Source organism: Amphibalanus amphitrite, unplaced genomic scaffold, assembly GCF_019059575.1.
Source record: "Amphibalanus amphitrite isolate SeventyFive unplaced genomic scaffold, NRLGWU_Aamphi_draft 000128F_arrow, whole genome shotgun sequence".
NCBI lineage: Eukaryota > Metazoa > Arthropoda > Thecostraca > Balanomorpha > Balanidae > Amphibalanus > Amphibalanus amphitrite.
This window is the reverse complement of record NW_024881623.1, coordinates 670,196-688,214: the sequence shown is the minus strand read 5'-3', so window position 1 is coordinate 688,214 and position 18,019 is coordinate 670,196. Positions and strand designations below refer to the sequence as shown.

Sequence of the window (18,019 nt, the reverse complement as noted above, 5' to 3'; positions counted from 1 at the left end):
CTGCAAACAGCCGAATATTTTCTCATTTATGAAAGCATTTACTATTTTCCCCTCGTTTCCAGGGTGTGCTGCCAGACTGCAAAGTCAGCAATTTCACCACCGACTGGAATAACGGTGTGAATCTGAACGCCCTGGTCGACTACTGCAAGCCCGGCCTGGCACCCAACTGGCAGAACCTCGATCCCACCAAGGGGTACGTATCTAACAGTTTAATAAAGGAAACGAGCAAAACGCATAGCCGTTTACTTCAGACGTCAATTTTTCCACAAATCTAGGGCTGGGGGGATCCATGTGATCGCAAGGCACATCGCAGTTGCGATCAAACGTAAGTTGTATCGGAGCAGATATTGGAGGGATCCATCGTATCGGAGGCTAAGTAGTTACGCAAGTTGTATCGCAAATGGTGAACATACGAAATAACTTTACGATTCTTCTCGGTCGATCGGAAGGCCGATCGTAGCGAAGTTTTACCTCTTTCTCAAGAGAAAAATATAAGAAATTTTCAAAATTTTCACAAAACCGAAACATATGTTAAACAAATATGGTTGGTGAACACGTGTGCAAAATTTGAAGTCGATTTCTTCAAAAATGGCGGCGCTAGAGCGTTTTAAATTTACACGTTGAAAACGGTCACTTTCACGTCATTTTTGAAATTATTTTTTTTTCAATTTTGAAATTTAAAAAGTGTTTTGGGCAATTTTTCGCGTTAATTGCGAAAATCTGACCCAATACATGTATCGCGCCATCAATGATCCGATACGCCATCAGAGGCCGCGCCGCGGACAGGTGGGCGCGGCGATACCTAGGCCGCGTGGGGGTTACATTGGTGTTCGGGAAGGGCTATGTCAACGCGAGGCAGGCCGCGGGGGAGCCGGTGGCGGCGCCGGTCCGTATTTGCCGGCGCCTAACAGCGGTGCGTTTATGGCGGAGGGAGAGCAAGCGGTATAGTGTCGGCAAGGCCGCACACAGGAGAGGGCACACGGGCCTCCCCCATTCGAGTTGGGGCCCCTAATCTTTAGACCGCCGAAGACCATGTAAAATGAACTGAAATAATGATTGAAAAGACCGGGAGGGCCCATCTCGTTCTCCAGCAGGCCCATACGAGTCCATAAATGCCCAGTAGCGCAGCCAGGGGTATTGTGGCGAAATTTCAATGGTCCTCAAAAGACCTCAAAGGGCCCACAGATGGGGTCACAGGGTCCTCAGATGGTCTCGAAGGGCCCTCGGTTAGCGTCAAATGGCCCTCATCTGGTGTCAAAGGGCCCTCAGATGGCCAAATGAAGGGCCACAAGATGGCCTCAAAGGGCCCTCAGATGGATTCAAATGGCTCTCAGCCAACGTTAAACCTACCTCAGAAGACCTTAAAGGGCATCAAAGGGCCTAAACCTGCGTCAGAGGGCCCTGAGCTCGCGTCAAACGACCCTCCGAAGGCCTTAAAGAGTCCTTAGCTTGTGTGAGAGGGCCCCCAGCTGGTGTCAGTGAGCCCTCCTCAGCTGGCGCCAAAAGTCCATCTGAAGGCCTCAAACGGTCGTCAGCTGGAGTACAGCGGTCCTCAGATGCCGTCACGCGGCCCTCAAAAGCCTCAAGGAGCCCTTATAAGGTCTCAAACGGCCCTCATTTGGCCTCAAAAGGCCCTCCGCTAGCGTTAACCGGACCTCAGAAGACCTTAAAGGGCCCTTACTAGTGTCAGAGGGCCCCCAGCTAGTGTCAGGGGCCCTCAGTTGGCGCGAAATGGCCATCAGAAGGCATCAAACGGTCCGTAACTGGAGTCCAACCGCAACGGTCCTCAGCTGGCGTCAAGCGGCCCTCAAAAAGCCTCAAAGGCCGCTTAGAAGGCAGCCAAGGGCCCTCATATGACCCCAAAGGGTCCTCTGCTGGCGTCAAACGGACCTCAGAAGGTCTCAAAGGGCGTCAAAGGGCCCTGAGCGCGTGTCAAATATAAAAGCGCCCTTAGCTGGTGTCAGGAGGCCCCCAGTTGGTGTCAGCGTGCCCTCAGCTGGTGTCAGAGAGGCGAGAGCCCTCAGTTGGCATCTACTGGCCATCAGAAGGCCCCAAACGGTCCTCAGATGGCGTCCAACGGTCCTCAGCTGACGTTAAGTGGCCCTCAAAAAGGCCTCAAAGACCCCTCGGCTGATGAAGAGGCCCTTAGCCTCAAAGGAAACTCAAGAGACGTTAAACGGCCCTAAAAAGGCTTGAAAGGGCCCTCTGCTGGTGGCAAAGGGCTCGCAATCGCATATGACGTCAATAACAGCTTTGTCAAAAACGGACCTGAGAGACCTTGCCGGTCCCTGGTTATAAGGGACTCCTGTCTCTTGCAGTAACCTGAGTGGCCCACGTTTACTGAGGGGCCCCTGGTTATTGAAGGAGTCCCTGGTTACTGGAAGGGTTATCAGAGGGTTCCCTGGTCACCTGGTGGGTCCCTGATCTATTGAAACCTCCCGATCATCTGAGCGCCCCCTGATTGCCTTGGTCTTGGCGTTGGCGTACAGTTTAAAGTCGTCGGCACACTGCGGCCTCCTCTTTCTCAACAAGTCCCTCTATTTCTTCTGCAGCGAGGGCGATTTCGTCAAAATACTCCTCCATCGCGAAGCCTCGTGCGCAGACGCAGTCTTCGGGGCGCTCGCTGCGCCAACTCTTGACGCCAACTGACGGGCTCCAAATGGAACAGATGGACTCCGAAACGAACGTGGGAATGCCGACACATGGTCCCTCCAAATTTACAGAAGAGGAGATGTCCCTGACAGCCCATTTGCAATAGGGGTCACTTTTACACTATAGACGTATGGGGAATTCGACCTTATCGACATGGTACTACGAGGTCAGCTGATCTGCTTGGCATTTAAATCGTAGTAAAACTGGCATTTAAACGCTGCGAAACAACTTACGTACAACGTAGCTCCGATGGGCCGCTCTTTCTTTTTCATCCCTCCGATTTTCTTCCGATCAAGAGAAGTTTCGTACCGAGAGAAGTTTCGCAGCCACGTCCGATATAACTTACGTTGGGCTCATGCCTGACGCCTCCGTGATCTAGACACTCTGTTGGCTGAGTAAAGGCCGATCGCCCACTGGTGGCAGTTCCTGCTCCTGGAACCACCCGCCACAGTGGGGTCACGACAGGGAAAAAAACAAAGAAGAAAAAAAAATTGTTGAGACCATGACCGATGGTCCGTCCCCTTCGCTGGCTCGTCTCTGACTGTCCTATATCCCGCGCTCCCCTCGTGCCTCCCGCCCCAGCCCGCCCGCTCCGCTTATCTCTCTCCCTCCCACCCTCCCTCCCTCTCCCTCGCTCTCTCCGGCATCTGTCTGCCCTCGCCCAACGCCTCTTAGCCGGGGGCCGCTAAGTTGCCATTGGGCTCATGCCTGACGCCTCCGTGATCTAGACACTCTGTTGGCTGAGTAAAGGCCGATCGCCCACTGGTGGCAGTTCCTGCTCCTGGAACCACCCGCCAAACCCCGCCAAACGGAGCGACCACGCAATAGGCCACGTAGCTAATTGTAAGCTCCTAAGAGTTTCCACAGCCACTCGTAGTGTTCCCTAGAGTTCGGGACCGGAACCATCCGGAGCGGTCTGCCCCCAAGGGCAGGAACCCGAGAGCTGGTCCAGCCCACTGTAAGCTACCAAGAGCTCACAGCCACTCGCCATGCTCCCTTGAGCTCGCGACAGGAAAACCCCCGTAGCAGTCTGCCCCCGGGGCAAGGAACTCCCAAGCTTAACCAGCCAACTGCGAGTTCCCAATTGAGCCCCCACGGCCACCTATCATACTCCCTTGAGCTGCGCCAGGAAACGCCCGTAGCGGTCTGCCCCGAGGGCATTAAGCTCCCAAGAGCTCGCGCAGTCAAGTGGAGAGCTCCCGAGAGCTGCCACGGCCACCCGTCATGTTCCCTAGCTCGCGCAGGGGAAACACCCGAAGCGGCCTGTCCATGAAGGCAGGAAGCCCCCGAGAGCTTGTTTAGCCAACTTAAAGCTCCCAAGAGCTCTCGCAAATCGCAGCCAGCCGTGATGCTCTCTTGCGCTCCCTAGAGCTCGTGGCATGAAACATACGTAGCGGTCTGCCCCTCCCCCCTCCCAGGGCAAGATGCTCTCAAGAGCTCGGAGCTCGCACAGCCCACTGTAAGCTCCCAAGAGCTCTCGTCAGTAACCCTAGAGCAATAAGCTCCCGAGAGCTCGCACGGGTACCCGTCATGCTCAATAGAGCTCCCGATGTGAACACTCTTAGCGGTCTGCCCCCAGCGGCAAGAGGCTCCTAAGAGCTCGCACAGCCAACTGTAAGCTCCCAGGAGCTCTCGACACTAGCCCCATAGAGGCTTCCCCCGAGGGCAATAAGCTCCCAAGAGCTCGCACGGCCATCCGTCGGCTCCCAAGAGCTCTCGACAGTAACACCCGTATCCGTCTGCTCCCAAGGACAATAGGCTCCCGCCGGCTCGAGCAGTCGCTTGGCTCCTAAAGCTTCCAACAGTAGCGCCTATGCGGTCTGCCCCAAAGAGCAATAGCTCTGAAGAGTTTGCGCAGCCACCCGTCCGGCTCCAACGAGCTCTAGACATTGGCACCCAAGCGGTCTGCCCCCAAGGGCAAGAAGCTCTCGCGAGCTCGCGCCGCCATCCTTCAGGCTCCCAATACTCGTAGCTCTCTACAGTAGCACCCATAGCGGTCTGCCCCCAAGGGCAATGAGCTCCCGAGAGCTCGCACAGTAACCCCTCAAGCTTCCTGGAGGTCGCGACAGAAAACGATCGTAGCAGCTAGCCCCCAGGGCAAGAAGCTCCAAATAGCTCGCCCGGCCACCGGTCAGGCTCCCAAGAACTCTCGACAACAGTGGCCTTGGTGGTCTACACCAAGGGCAGTAGTACCCAATAGCTCGCGCAGCTCCCTTCGTCAGGCTCCCAGGAGCTCTCGACATCAGCGCTCGTAACGGTATGTCCCAGGGCAAGAGCACCCAAAAACTCGCACAGCCACCTGACAGCCCCCAAGAGCTCTCGACAGTAGAATCACTAACGGTGTGCCCCCAAGGGCTATAAGCTCCCAAGAGCTCGCACCGCCAACTATTATCTCCCAAGAGCTCGCACGGCCACCCGTCATGCTCCCAAGAGCCCTGGACAGTAGCGCACATGCAGCCTGCCCCCAAGGGCAATAAGCTCCCAAGAGCTGGCAAAGTCCCCTCGTCAGACTCCCAAGAGCTTCGACTGTAGCGTCCCTAACGGTGTGCTCCCAAGGGCCATAAGCTCCCAAGAGCTCGCACCGTCAACTATGATCTTCCAAGAGTTCGCAAGCCCCCGTCATTCTCCCCCAGCCTCCCGACAGTAGCATCCACGCGGTCTGCCCCCAAGGGCAATAAGCTCCCCAGAGCTTGCACAGCCCCAAGTTACAGTACAGCCCCAACGCCCGCACCGGTCAGATGACCGTATAGGTCGCCGGCAGATACAGATAGTCGGACGGGTCGCTCTGGCGCGTCCACACACCCGGAGCTCACACCCGCCGCGGCCCGCGGTCCGGTTGTGAAACGAAAGAATTGCTGGCACGCAGCCCGCCGAAAAAGGCAGCGCGTTACGCCCTCCTCGTCGACCCAGTGCCGGTCCCCGCGCCGCCGCGACACGTGCGAACCGTCGCCCACTGCCCGCAGATGGCCGAGCCGTTCGCGCCTACACCCCCCCCCCCCTGCGAGTGACGAGGGAGGGGGTGGCGAGCGCCCCCGTGTGTGCCGCCGCGCCACTCGAGCCGGCCAAGCGCCCGCCCTGTCACCGCGCCCTCCCCCTCCCCCCACCAGGGATGGGGGCGCGCAGCTGGGCGGACGCCGCCCCGTGGCGCATCCTCCAATCCAGTAATTAGACCGGCAACCGCGCGTTGGCCGCGCGGTGGACCTTCGGCCCCCATCGCGTGCCCCTCCCCGCGCCGGGCGGTCGCGGCGCGGCGGGCGCGGACACGCGGCGGACAGAGAGAACAGGGCGAACAGCAAACATCGGGTAAGATAACCGGACCTCTTACTCCCGCCCAAGGCGAAAAGCACACCCATCTGGGAAGAGAACCGGGCCGCTCCCGGCTACCAAGTACGGCCTTGGGTGTCGCTCCTTGAGGGTCAGGCGCGGCGGCGTCCGGCGAGCGCCAGGGGGCTCCCGACAGTGCCGCACCCAGTGGCTGCGCCTAAGGGCAATAAGCTTCTAAGAGCTCGTAGGGCTGCTGTCGGTCCCAAAGGCAAAGCTCCCAAGAGCTCGTACAGCCTCGGCCGCCCCAAGGGCAAGAACCTCCCAAAAGCTCGTACAGCTACCGTCGCCCCAAGGGGAGCAAGCTCGCCCCAAGGGCAATAAGCTCCCAAGAGCTCATACAGCCGTCGTCGCCACTAGGTGCAATAAGTTCCCAAGAGCTCGTACCGCCTCAGTCGCCCCCGAGGGCAATAGGGCTACCGTCACCCCCAAGGGCAGCAAGCGCTAAGCTACCAAGAACATGTACAGCTACCGTCGCCCCCAAGGGCAGGAAGCTCTCCCCAAGGGCAATAACCTCCCAAGAGCTCGTACAGCCATCGTCGCCCCAAGGCCAAAGCTCGCAAGAGCTTGCGCAGCCATCGTCACCCCAAGGACAAAGCTCACATGAGCTCGTACAGCGACCGTCGCCCCCAAGGGCAGCAAGCTCGCTCCCAGGGCAATAAGCTCCCAAGAGCTCGAACGGCCGTCGTCGCCCTCAAAGGCAAGCTTCAAGAGCTCGGACGTGTGCTGAAGCCTTCGAGGGCAGGCAGCAAGCTCGCCTTCCAAGGGCAATAAGGTTCCAAGAGCTCATGCAGCCATCCATCGTCGCCCCCAAGGGCAGTGAGCTCCTTAGAGCTCATAGGCTACTGTCGCCTTCGAGGGCAGCAAGCTCGCCCCTAAGAGCAAAAAGCTCCTAACAGCCCGTACAGCCAACGTCGCCCCCAAGGGCAAGAAGCTCCCAAGAGCTACCGTCGCCCCCCAGGGGCAGCAAGCTCGCCCCCAAGGGCGATGAGCTCCCAAGCGCTCGTGAAGCCATCGGCACCCGAAGGGCAATAAGCTCCCAAGAGCTCGTACAGCTACTGTCGCCTCAAGGGCAGAAAGCCCGCCCCAAGGAAAAAATAAGCTCCCAAGAGCTCGTACAGCCATCGTCGCCCCCAAAGGCAATAAGCACCCATAGGCTCGTACGGTTACCGTCGCCCCCAAGGGCAATAAGCTCCCAAGAGCTTGTACAACCATTGTCGCCCCCAAGGGCAAAGCTCCCAAGAGCTTGTATAGCCTCAGTCGCCCCCAAGGGCAATAAGCTCCCAAGAGCTTGTACAGCCATCGTCGCCCCCAAGGGCAATAAGCTCCCAAGAGCTCGTACGGCTACCGTCGCCCCCCAGCGCAGCAAGCTCGTCGCCCCCAAGGGCAATAAGCACCCAAAGGCTTGTACGGTTACCTTCACCCCCAAGGGCAATAAGCTCCCAAGAGCTTGTACAACCATCGTCGCCTCAAGGGCAAAGCTCCCAAGAGCTTGTACAGCCGCAGTCGCCCCCAAGGGCAATAAGCTCCCAAGAGCTTGTACAGCCATCGTCGCCCCCAAGGGCAATAAGCTTCCAAGAGCACGTACGGCTACCGTCGCCCCCCCCCCAGGGCAGCAAGCTCGCCCCCAAGAGGAATAAGCTCCCAAGAGCTCGTACAACCATCGTCGCCCCCAAGGGCAAGCTCCCAAGAGCCCGTGCAGCCTCAGTCGCCCCCACGAGCAAAGCTCCCGAGAGCTCGTACAGCCTCAGTCGCCCCAAGGACAATAAGCTCCCAGGAGCTTGTACGGCCGTCGTCGCCCCCAAGGGCAATAAGCTCCCAAGAGCTCGTACAACCATCGTCGCCCCCAAGGGCAAAGCTCCCAAGAGCCCGTGCAGCCACAGTCGCCCCCAAGGGCAATAAGCTCCCTAAGAGCTTGTACTGCCATCGTCGCCCCCCCCCCGGGCAATAAGCTCCCAAGAGCCCGTGCAGCCTCAGTCGCCCCCAAGGGCAATAAGCTCCTCAAGAGCTTGTACAGCCATCGTCGCCCCAAAGACAATTAACTCCCGAGGGCTGTAACAGCTACCGTCGCCCCCAAGGGGCAGCAAGCTCGCCCCCAAGGGCAATAAGCTCGAGAGCTAGGACAGCTACTGTCGCCGTTAAGGGCAAGAAACTCCCAAGAGCTCCCACGGCCGCCCGTCAGACCCGCGATAGTGGCGCCCGTAGCGGTCTGCCACCCCCCCCCCCGGTCATCCCGCGGCGCTTGCCCGGTCGCCACCGGCGCTCTGCTCCTTCAGCGCACCCTGCCGAAGCTTGTCTAAGCTCGTTCTTATCAACCAGGAAGCAGAGATAGCAGAAATAGCATTTCTCGTCCCCCGAGCAAGTGATTGTTCAAGCTGTGCAAGCCAGTGTAACCTTTGTTCAACCATCTCCCGAAATGAACATTAGACAAATCGGAATGCCGAAGGTCCAATCCCAGGTGACACCACTAATCGGTCCGCGGCGTCGCATTGTATTCTGCCAACAACCACCGACCCGCACCACTCGGTCAAACTGACCCTCGACCGCTCACGCGGCTGCTCCTCGCCCGGCAAAGGCGGTCAAGCCACGCAAAGACGAGGGCACGTCAGAGCCCGCGTGGTCCGGAACAGCGACAGCCGATAGGTAGCCGTGGTGTGCCTGCGAACCGACGGCGCGCCGCTGCGCGCGCTTTAGGTCTGTAAAAAACTCAATAGACAACATCTGGGACCACCACGATCACCCCGTTCCGGAAGGGTCACTGCCCCCTCGACTCTCCCTCAAACACCATGTTCCTTTCTCCTTGGCCCTGTCCCACTGCCCGTCCCATGACTCCAGCGGACATTCACCCATGCCCCAGCTGTGAGCCATGCGGCCGGGCGCCGCCATACGACACCGTGACCGATAAGGCCGGGCTGTTTACTTTATTGGGTCTCCGCGCCCGGTCCGCCGCGCCCGGTCCGCCGCGCCGCGGCGCCGGCGGGCCCGTGGACCGCGCGGACAAAGGGAGGGCCATTCCCGTTTTTGAGCGGCATTTCACTCGATGCTGCTACCACGCTGCTATCGCATTTTGCGAGCTGAAGTCACACATGTGACGACATTTTGGCAGGGTTGGAGATACGGATGTACGGATGTCATGGAAACCCAATAGCACGTGTGATAGCGCACGCCGGCAGCGGCCGTAAACAGGGCCCCGGCCCGGCGCCTAGATCTGGCTGCGTGCGGAGTGCTTCGATGACGTCACCCACCCGGCTCCGCTCGCTCAGCCGGCGCGCAGGGGTTAAGCGCCGCTGCACCGTTGCAGCGCGCAGCGATACCAGGGTGCAGGTGGTCACGGGCCAAACCTGATATCAGCCCTGAAAATGTCACCCGAAGTCACCAAGTCACTGACCGCGTTCGCCCCCAAGGGTACCGCACCGCACCCACCAGCCCCCAAAGGCTTCAAAGACCAACAGCAGGCCCTCAGCCGCTGCCACACTCCATATGCACAGGGACGTCGGACCCCGTCCCGCTCCCCCGCCGCAGTCGGCAGTCGCGCTGGCAACCAGTCACCGGACTGTGACAACAACAGGAGACCAGGCAGGCGCTAACCCACAGTCTGGGTCCTCACGGAGCGCTCCCACGACCACAGCTGCCGCCGTGGCGCGCTTCAAGCGTCAAAAAGCTCTTGACGAAGCAACGAAAAAAAAAAACGTCCACGACCGTCTCTCCCAAGCCGATATTGCCAGCCTATTCAATTTGTAGCACGAGATGTCGGACAACACCATCCAGATTAGACAGCGCGTGCAATGACGCAAGTCGCGCGAATCTGCTACCCGCTGATTATACATCGACAGCTGACAGCCATGACAATAAGCTCCCAAGAGCTGGAAAGTAGCGCCCTCGCGGTCTGCCCACAAAAGCATCCCTGCTCTCGAGAGCGCAGGTGACTGCGCCCGTCAATCTGTCGCAGCACCCGGCCAGTCACACAACAGCGAACTCGGCCCTTCGCTTACCTGTAGTCAGTGGCATCTACTGACAAACCTCGCGTCATGAGTCGTCACAGGCGGTTGATTCTCTGCCTCCCAGCTCCTGCGCTGCGCTGAATCGCAAGGCACCGCCCCTCGGAGTACCATGCCACCACTCCCTCTTTCACCGTCACTATTCATAGCCTCTCTGTCACTCTGTCACTCCGAGTGTCACACAATGAGAGAAGCCAAAAAAATTGTTGAGACCATGACCGATGGTCCGTCCCCTTCGCTGGCTCGTCTCTGACTGTCCTATATCCCGCGCTCCCCTCGTGCCTCCCGCCCCAGCCCGCCCGCTCCGCTTATCTCTCTCCCTCCCACCCTCCCTCCCTCTCCCTCGCTCTCTCCGGCATCTGTCTGCCCTCGCCCAACGCCTCTTAGCCGGGGGCCGCTAAGTTGCCAATAGCACGGATCCCCCCAGCTAGTAAATTGACACAACCAATCGTCATGATGACATTCCGAAAAAGCTCTGTCCGATCGACGAATGCACGCTCCGACTACTTTCTTGTGTCTAAGACTGCATAGTGCATAGGTGAGCCTGGTGCCGGATGCGTCGTATTTGTTCCACCTGACTTACCATGCATCCGTCATTGCAGCGTGGAGAATAACCGCACTGCGATGACTCTCGCCAAGAAGCATTTCGGCATCCCGACGGTGCTGGACCCCGAGTACCTGTCGTCGCCGTACATCGACGAACTTTCAGGTAAGCACAGATTGCAAGGTTGCACTCCGATGTTGCAAATTTTGTGCATTTGAAACATAATCATGTCGTACGCATGATGCGTTTTATCTGCCTACATTTCACAAAATAACAAACGTTTCCATTCGCAATGCGGGAGTAAGATGTAGAATAGCAAACCGAGAGTGACATTTGTAACCGGTGCAGTTAATAAGCCGATACAATTTGTTTGTTTTTTCAACATCATGATAGTCATGCCATCATGTCATAAGAGCATATCGCAGCCAAAATGTGGGAAGCCCGGCGGCCGGTGATTGCGCTCTCATCAAAACGGAGTACAAGATGTGGACTTTGCATATTCGCAGAGGAATTGGTGATAAGATTCGCGCCGGTGCTGCTGTTATGCTCCGATCGCATGCTGGCAAAGGGCTAGGAACTTTTGAGTGGGGTCATTGGTGCAGTTTAAACGGGCAGATTACCCCATAGTTTCTGCTCTGATGGGGAGTTTGCCGTTGAGTTCCGGTCGGAGCGGACCGTGTGTCTGATCCTACGCTATACCTAGGCACTGCGTGTACTCGTAGGTAAGGTTTGTCATGCAGGTCCGACTTCAAGTTCACGTATGACAACAAGTTCTGGCCATTTCTGGCCTGCAGTGCTTTCTTTATGCCCATACTTTTTATTTGTCATTCCTGCTATTCAAATTTCAAACGTTCTGACCAGGAGATCCATTCAGATATCCTCACATAGTTCAATGTCAGTTATTGTCAATATACTACAGATATGAACACAGAGAAGATCAGAAAGTTGACTGTCGAACTCATGGCTGTACCCGAAGCCCTTATCCGACTCAATCGGTATAATTGCAATTTATATTCCTTAGCAATAATGCACGCGCCATGAGAACAAAACGATAGTTATCTGCCGACCTGGAAATGCTCAGTCGTCACATGTTCTTGAAGTTGTTACGGAGCGAGCGAAGCGAGCGTAGTCTTTCTTTAGATTAACCCGCGCCCTGCTGGGGGTCCTGGATTTCCACGCCCTGCTGGGGGGGGGGGGGTGTTTGAACACCCCCCTTGTAACTCGGCTCCTGGGCCACGTAGCGATACACGGAAGGCGGCGTTCGAAAGAGCGTAAAAAATAATGACGAAATCACTTCGGTCAATTTTTTGGTCAGGTCAAAGGTCAGGTCACCAGAGGTCATTGAAGGCAAAATTTCGCCGATTTCCAGGTCGAATGTCAAAAATTTCCAAGAAGCCAACGCATAACTCGGGAACCAATAGAGCTACAGCGCCGCGGAAAAGCGCATTCGATAGCCCTATTAACGCCCTTTCTGAGTAATCCTCTCAGATTTGACCTAACGTCAACGGTTTTGCCTGCAGGGGGCAAAAACTGCAAAAATAGCCGATTTTTTCGAAAACAGTTTTTCTGCAATAACTTTTGACCCAAGCCTTGTACGAGCTTACTTTTACCGGCATCGTGTTCCTCTCGTCAAGACGCATCGAATGAACTATAACTTGACCTTGAAAGGTCAACTTGAAAATTTGACCTCAGGTCAAGGTCATGACCTGACCGGAAAGGGTCATGTTGCATATCAGTCGATCCGTATCGTCGAGCTGAACACATCTTAGGCGTTTTCATCGCTCTAGCATGCCTCTATCAAAAGTTATTTGCGAAAAACTGTTAGATACCATTCGTGACCTAAGATGACCTCAGGGCATAAACAAGGGTCACGGACACCATTTTCAAGTTCAGTGTGTCTAAACCACTTGTAATTCGGTGTTTGGGAGTGTTTATAATGTCTTTCATCCAAAAGAGGCGCATTTCATTTTTCTCCCATTGATTTATAATGGGGAGGTCGCAAAATTGACCTGACCTTAGGTCATCGATATCAAAATTCTGAGATATACATTTTGTATATGCTATTACTCTTAGCAATCGCTGAAAGTTTCAAAGCGATCGGTCACTCGGTGTAGCTATGACAGACATTGAAAGTTTTTATGAGGTGAGGTCACTTCAAGTGACCTGGTGACCTGACCTTGAATGACCTTGGTCTGAAATTTTCACAACATGTGTAGAATTGATGTATGATAAGGTGTACCAAAAACGGCGGCGCTCCGCGCCGCCGTTTTTGAGATATTCGCGAAAAACCACAAGGGGGGGTGTTCAAACACCCCCCCCCAGCAGGGCGCGGGTTAACGGAAATTTCTGAGTATGAGCGGCCGGCCGGCCTGCCGGCCGTGGTCACGCTTTTGCGAGGCTTATATCTCAGCAACCACTTGACCGATTTACATGCGGTAATTTTTGTAGGGTAGCTTCATTCCTTCTACCAAGTATTGCACTATTCCCGATGCATGTGGGTGACCCCTTATGCACGTGCCACGTGCAAAACGAAGAGGTGTCACTTTTGTAATTGTTGCAATATCTCGGTAACTACTGGGCCGATTGCGCTGAGAGTTGGCATGTAGGTAGGCACCCACTAGGCAATGCATATCCATGTGCCAGAGTTGGGGTGCTGCTGCACGTGCGCACGTGCAGGGGTCGTTTCCAGATCTCGAGAACGGCTGAACCTATTGCGCTCAAATTTGGTACACGGTTACGGAGCAGTTAGTAGGGTGCCGTGCACAAGTCAGTTGGGACCCATTTTGCTCGTGCGCACGTGCAGGGTGCCGCTTCCAGATCTCGAGAACGGCTGGGCCGATTGTGCTCAAATTTGGCACATCGCTAGAGACCGGTTAGTAAGGTGCCGTGCACAAGTCAGTTGGAGGTACCCCCTCGCAATTTCGCACGTGCAAGGCCCACCCTCTCGCTCGGGCTCCGTTAGTCGCCACAAAAGGCGTTATACTGGTTTCTAAGCAACCGTATTTTATGGAAACTTATTGCATTATTTGCATTTTCTTCTGAATATCCGGCCTGTCCGAACAAGACAACATTTTAATCTTCCAGACCTCCCCTCCAATAAAGAAACATCCGTCATGTGCTCCCACGCACCTCCCCAACCATAGCAACAACAATGATAATCCCGGTCATTATGCTAACCATACCCAGCGCGGCCGGCACGAGACCGAATTTATCGAGGTCGGTTCGGAACGCACAGGAGCCTGTGGGCCGCCGGGACGATTTATGAGAGCTGGGTCACCGGGTTAAGGGCCACTGCGTTCAGCGCTCGTCAAGGTCACGTCGTTCCTGCCAACGACACGTTATTCATGGAGCTGCCAGACGTGAGAGGCTTCAGTCATAGGCAATGATGTGAACTGTGAGAGGTACCGCAAAGTGAGGGAAATTACAGGCGTTTTGATGGGTATGCTGATTAATTTATGCGTCACTTACTGACATTTATCGGTCTAAGAATATCATGGGCTAAGCAAAACGGTACCGTTTTCCACGAGGTATGTGACTTTCAGCTGAATTAGTTACTTGCAATCTTTTGTTGAAAAATGAATGGTTTTAGGTTGTTGCTTCACGATGTTTAAACAATCCACGTACCCACGAAACCCACGCATCCACATCCACGAAATTGATCTCATATTCAGATGAAGGCGCAAGTCGAAATATATTAATCTGTATTTTTCTTTTGAATATAATTACTAATATGAGCATAAGGTTATTATTAACATACCTAATAATTACATTCATAATGCTCAAAAGTGCCATAGCAAGATTACAATCCACGTACCTATCATTTTGATCCCGATGTGATTTTCCATTGCATTCTACAAAATAATACACCTGTAGTTATTGATCAAACGCCTATTTTTACTTCCCGCCTTCTCTCTCGTTTTCTGCTGTAGCCGAGGTCTTCTGTACTTGTAGTTTAATCACTTATATAGGCGTTATGATGCACAACACCTTTAGATGACCACTTTCTCTGACTCCGTGGAGCCTGTATCGCCCTTCGCGCTATGTCTGACTTTGCCTCTGTGCCCTGCAGGTATGACGTACCTGTCCTACTTCATGAACAAGGACGGTCCCGGCTACAAGTCGACGCTGGACTGGGTGCGGCGCGAACTCCCTGACGAGCGCATCAACAACTTCACGGTACGGCCTGCATCATCTCGCTCGGAGATAGCCAGAGCCCAGAGCCCATGTGCGTCCCTATTTCACAAAGTCTTCTCTGTAGTTTGGGTAGAAGTTTCTCAGAAGTAACTGATCCCACTGTTTTGAATGACCTGGAGCACAGTTCCTATCGATTATATTAAGTACACAACCTATGAGTTACAATGATAGGCAGAATACTTCTGGCTAATCAGCTAGGTTTTCATCGCGCTCACTGGGCTTATGAATCATCTGACACGCTCGCCCCACTGTTCACCTGCCTCTTATCGCTTCCACAGTCCGACTGGAACGACGGTGTCAAGCTGAACAAGCTGGTGAAGAACCACGGAGGTCGTCTTCCGCCGCCCGAGAACCTCAGCCGTCGGCCAGACAACTGGGAGGACAACATCCAGAAAGGTGAGAAGGTTGGGAAGATACCCCAAACGGTGAGAGACTGAGAGGACAACCCACAGAAAGGTGAGAGGACTGGGAGGATGGCATTCCGAAGGGTGAGAGGCTACGAGGACGGATTCCAGAAAGGTGAGCGAATTATATTTTTTTGTTGTTGTTGGCAGGCTTCTTTCGTTGTGTCCCTCACCTCGTGTCATTCAATAAAATGGAATTATCTCCTTCATTAGACATACATTCGCCGTTGGTTGCGTCTTCGCTTTCCAATGTGCCTCATCGCTATCCTGCAAACCCTCCTGCCGATACAATCTCATAAAACGGTGCCCTTTTTGTTACACTAACGGTGCATGCCTCAGCAACCTTTGTCAACCGTTGCATTTCGCCGCTCAGAGAGTAGTTCACCGTTCATCTGTATATCGTTCACAACCGGTCCGGGGCGGCTGCCGAGTGTCGAGCCTCAGACGGCCGACGCCCTAGTGATAGCAGTTCGGCTAACGGTTCCTGATTTATCTGTCTGCTACCTCTGCTCCATTGCTACTTTCTCCTGCACACCAGACGGACTCCAGACTCGCGTCCGGCTTCCATAGCCTTGATCCGATCAGAGGTGCTGCTAAAAAATCCTTTTTAGATCCCATAGACACCACACCTTTCTTCCTTGTTCGGGTAATCTACAATTGAAGCTATCGCATTGCATCTTCTATTAGTATCACTGATGTTAGTTGTCGGACTTTCGTCCCCGTCTTGAGTTGAGATGTTAGTTTCACAACGTTTCGGCCAGTTACTTCTCCGGCCGTCGTCAGGTGTTCTTTGGCCCTTAGAAGGACCTGGATGTTGGTGGCGTTGCGCCGTACGCGTCATACCGTTCGAAAGCTCCTGTAGTCCCGCTGACTAGTCCCGCTGACTACAGGAGCTTTCGAACGGTTTGACGCGTACGGCGCAACGCCACCAACATCCATGTCCTTCTAAGGGCCAAAGAACACCTGACGACGGCCGGAGAAGTAACTGGCCGAAACGTTGTGAAACTAACATCTCAACTCAAGACGGGGACGAAAGTCCGACAACTAACATCAGTGATACTAACACCTCGTCTCAAGCATTCAGAAGAACTATAGGTATCTGCTATTAGATTCTACTTTGAAGGAGGTATGTTAGCAGAATGAAATCGACAGCTTGCCTTATAGTTTACAGATTTTGTTTCGCTCATCGCAAGTATTTGCACGGTTAGTTAGTATTTCGTTTTCGGCATGACACGGTACAATACTTTCATCAAATGACAGATCCCTCATCAGCAGTCAGTACCCCCACGTCCCGATTGCTCGACTCTGACATTATCCCCCTCGCCCCTCCCCACAGCGGTGGACGCCGGAAAGCGGCTGGGCGTCCCACCCCCTCCGCTGACGGCGCGTGACCTGGCTGACCCCGAGGTGGACTACATCGCGCCCATGTCGTACGTGGCGCGCTACATGTGGCTGCCGCGGAAGGAGGTGTCACAGAACCAGCTGCGCGCCTCCTGTACCACAAAGGCCATCAGGGTCGGCGACCAGGTGCGTATAGGCGGGCTGGCTGCCTTAGGTATGTGTTTGCGGGGATGAGGTAGGTGCAGAAGGGGAATGACAGCGGGCCTGTGCTAGAACTGAGGGTAAACACTTAGGGTTAATATTACACTTCAGTGTTGGATAGCATATCGAATGGGATGTCTATGGGTTCACAAATCATGATTGAAACAATAATAAAGTGATACAACACATATGGTCTACACTCGACACTCTACACTGACCGCTTATTGGCGGGCTTACAACTAATAAGGCAGACATGTGGTAGAGCGAAGAAAGAGGTATCAACAAGCGAGCTTACGTAGAGTAAAATATGTAAAAAAAAAAAAACAATGAATGTCTATCGCAAGTCATATGACTCATATCTTGGCTTAGCGCCTGACTGACCCGACATGCATCTCTCCGTCACCGCCTTTTCCAGGTGAACTTCCGTCTGGAGTTCGACGGTGCGCCGGTGGACCCCTCGGAGCTCCGTCTGGACGTTCTCGGACCGGGCTCCAGGACCTCCCGGGTACAGACTCGGCCGGACGACACGGGTATCACGTGCAGCTTCACACCGGAGGTTATGGGACAACATCAGGTGAGAGATGGAAGCAGCAGGGGAAATAGCGGGGCGCTAAGGTGAAGGGACTGCAGGGAAGTATCTGTAACGTGAGACGAGAGAGGAAAATGCGGGACCACGTTTGGAGAATTGTCCTGGACTGGGGGTGCTCGAGCTCTCCCAATTCCACGCCGGCTTGGCTTTGGAGCCGCGGCCGGGCGGCGCGGGTCAAGGTCACCGCTAGGCGGCGGCGGATTTGCTGCGCCCGAGCACCCCCAGCTGGTCACAATTCTCCACCTATGTGCGGGACAATACGAAGCGAGATGTAAGAGATGCCAGGAACCGTTGGTGATTAAAGACTCGCTGAAAGACACACAGGAATAAGTATCGTTCTTGGGCTGGGAGACAGAAGTCACGAGTAAAGCTCTTAATCCTCCCAGACCCATACTGCACAATAATTCATACTGAGAGCGCTGCATGTTGCAGACTGCATATTATATGGGCCCGTGCTAACAAAGGAGGCAAGGAACTTCTAGCTATAGCCTATATGCACACATCAAGTAGCATGCAGTAAGCCACCAACTTTGCTTGTGAATGCACCGTGAATCACAGAGCATCATTCGACCACGGAACATCCTGCTGATACTGATGGGCATCAGCTTCACGTGAGGATGATATGCTATCTCCTGATGGGAAGACTAACCACATACCAGTGGAACAATGCCAGACCACCCGTGACCAGCCCGGTCAGCCGGCGCTGGGGACTGGGGAGCCTCCTCTCACGGGTTCAGGCCGATGTACCGTGAGACCTGAGACCACCACCAGCAGA

At 54.9% G+C, this 18,019-nt stretch overlaps 1 protein-coding gene across 1 annotated transcript in view; it reads left to right on the top strand.

The window, feature by feature from the left end:
- The window catches only part of LOC122381845 (filamin-B-like), a 46,594-nt gene that overhangs the window by 24,106 nt on the left and 4,469 nt on the right, over nt 1-18,019 (top strand). The window contains exons 3-8 of the mRNA XM_043366547.1: nt 63-193; nt 10,574-10,680; nt 14,585-14,691; nt 14,988-15,105; nt 16,450-16,640; nt 17,071-17,229. Of these exons, the coding sequence (XP_043222482.1) occupies nt 63-193; nt 10,574-10,680; nt 14,585-14,691; nt 14,988-15,105; nt 16,450-16,640; nt 17,071-17,229 (813 nt within the window). The remainder of the gene's footprint in view (nt 1-62; nt 194-10,573; nt 10,681-14,584; nt 14,692-14,987; nt 15,106-16,449; nt 16,641-17,070; nt 17,230-18,019) is intronic.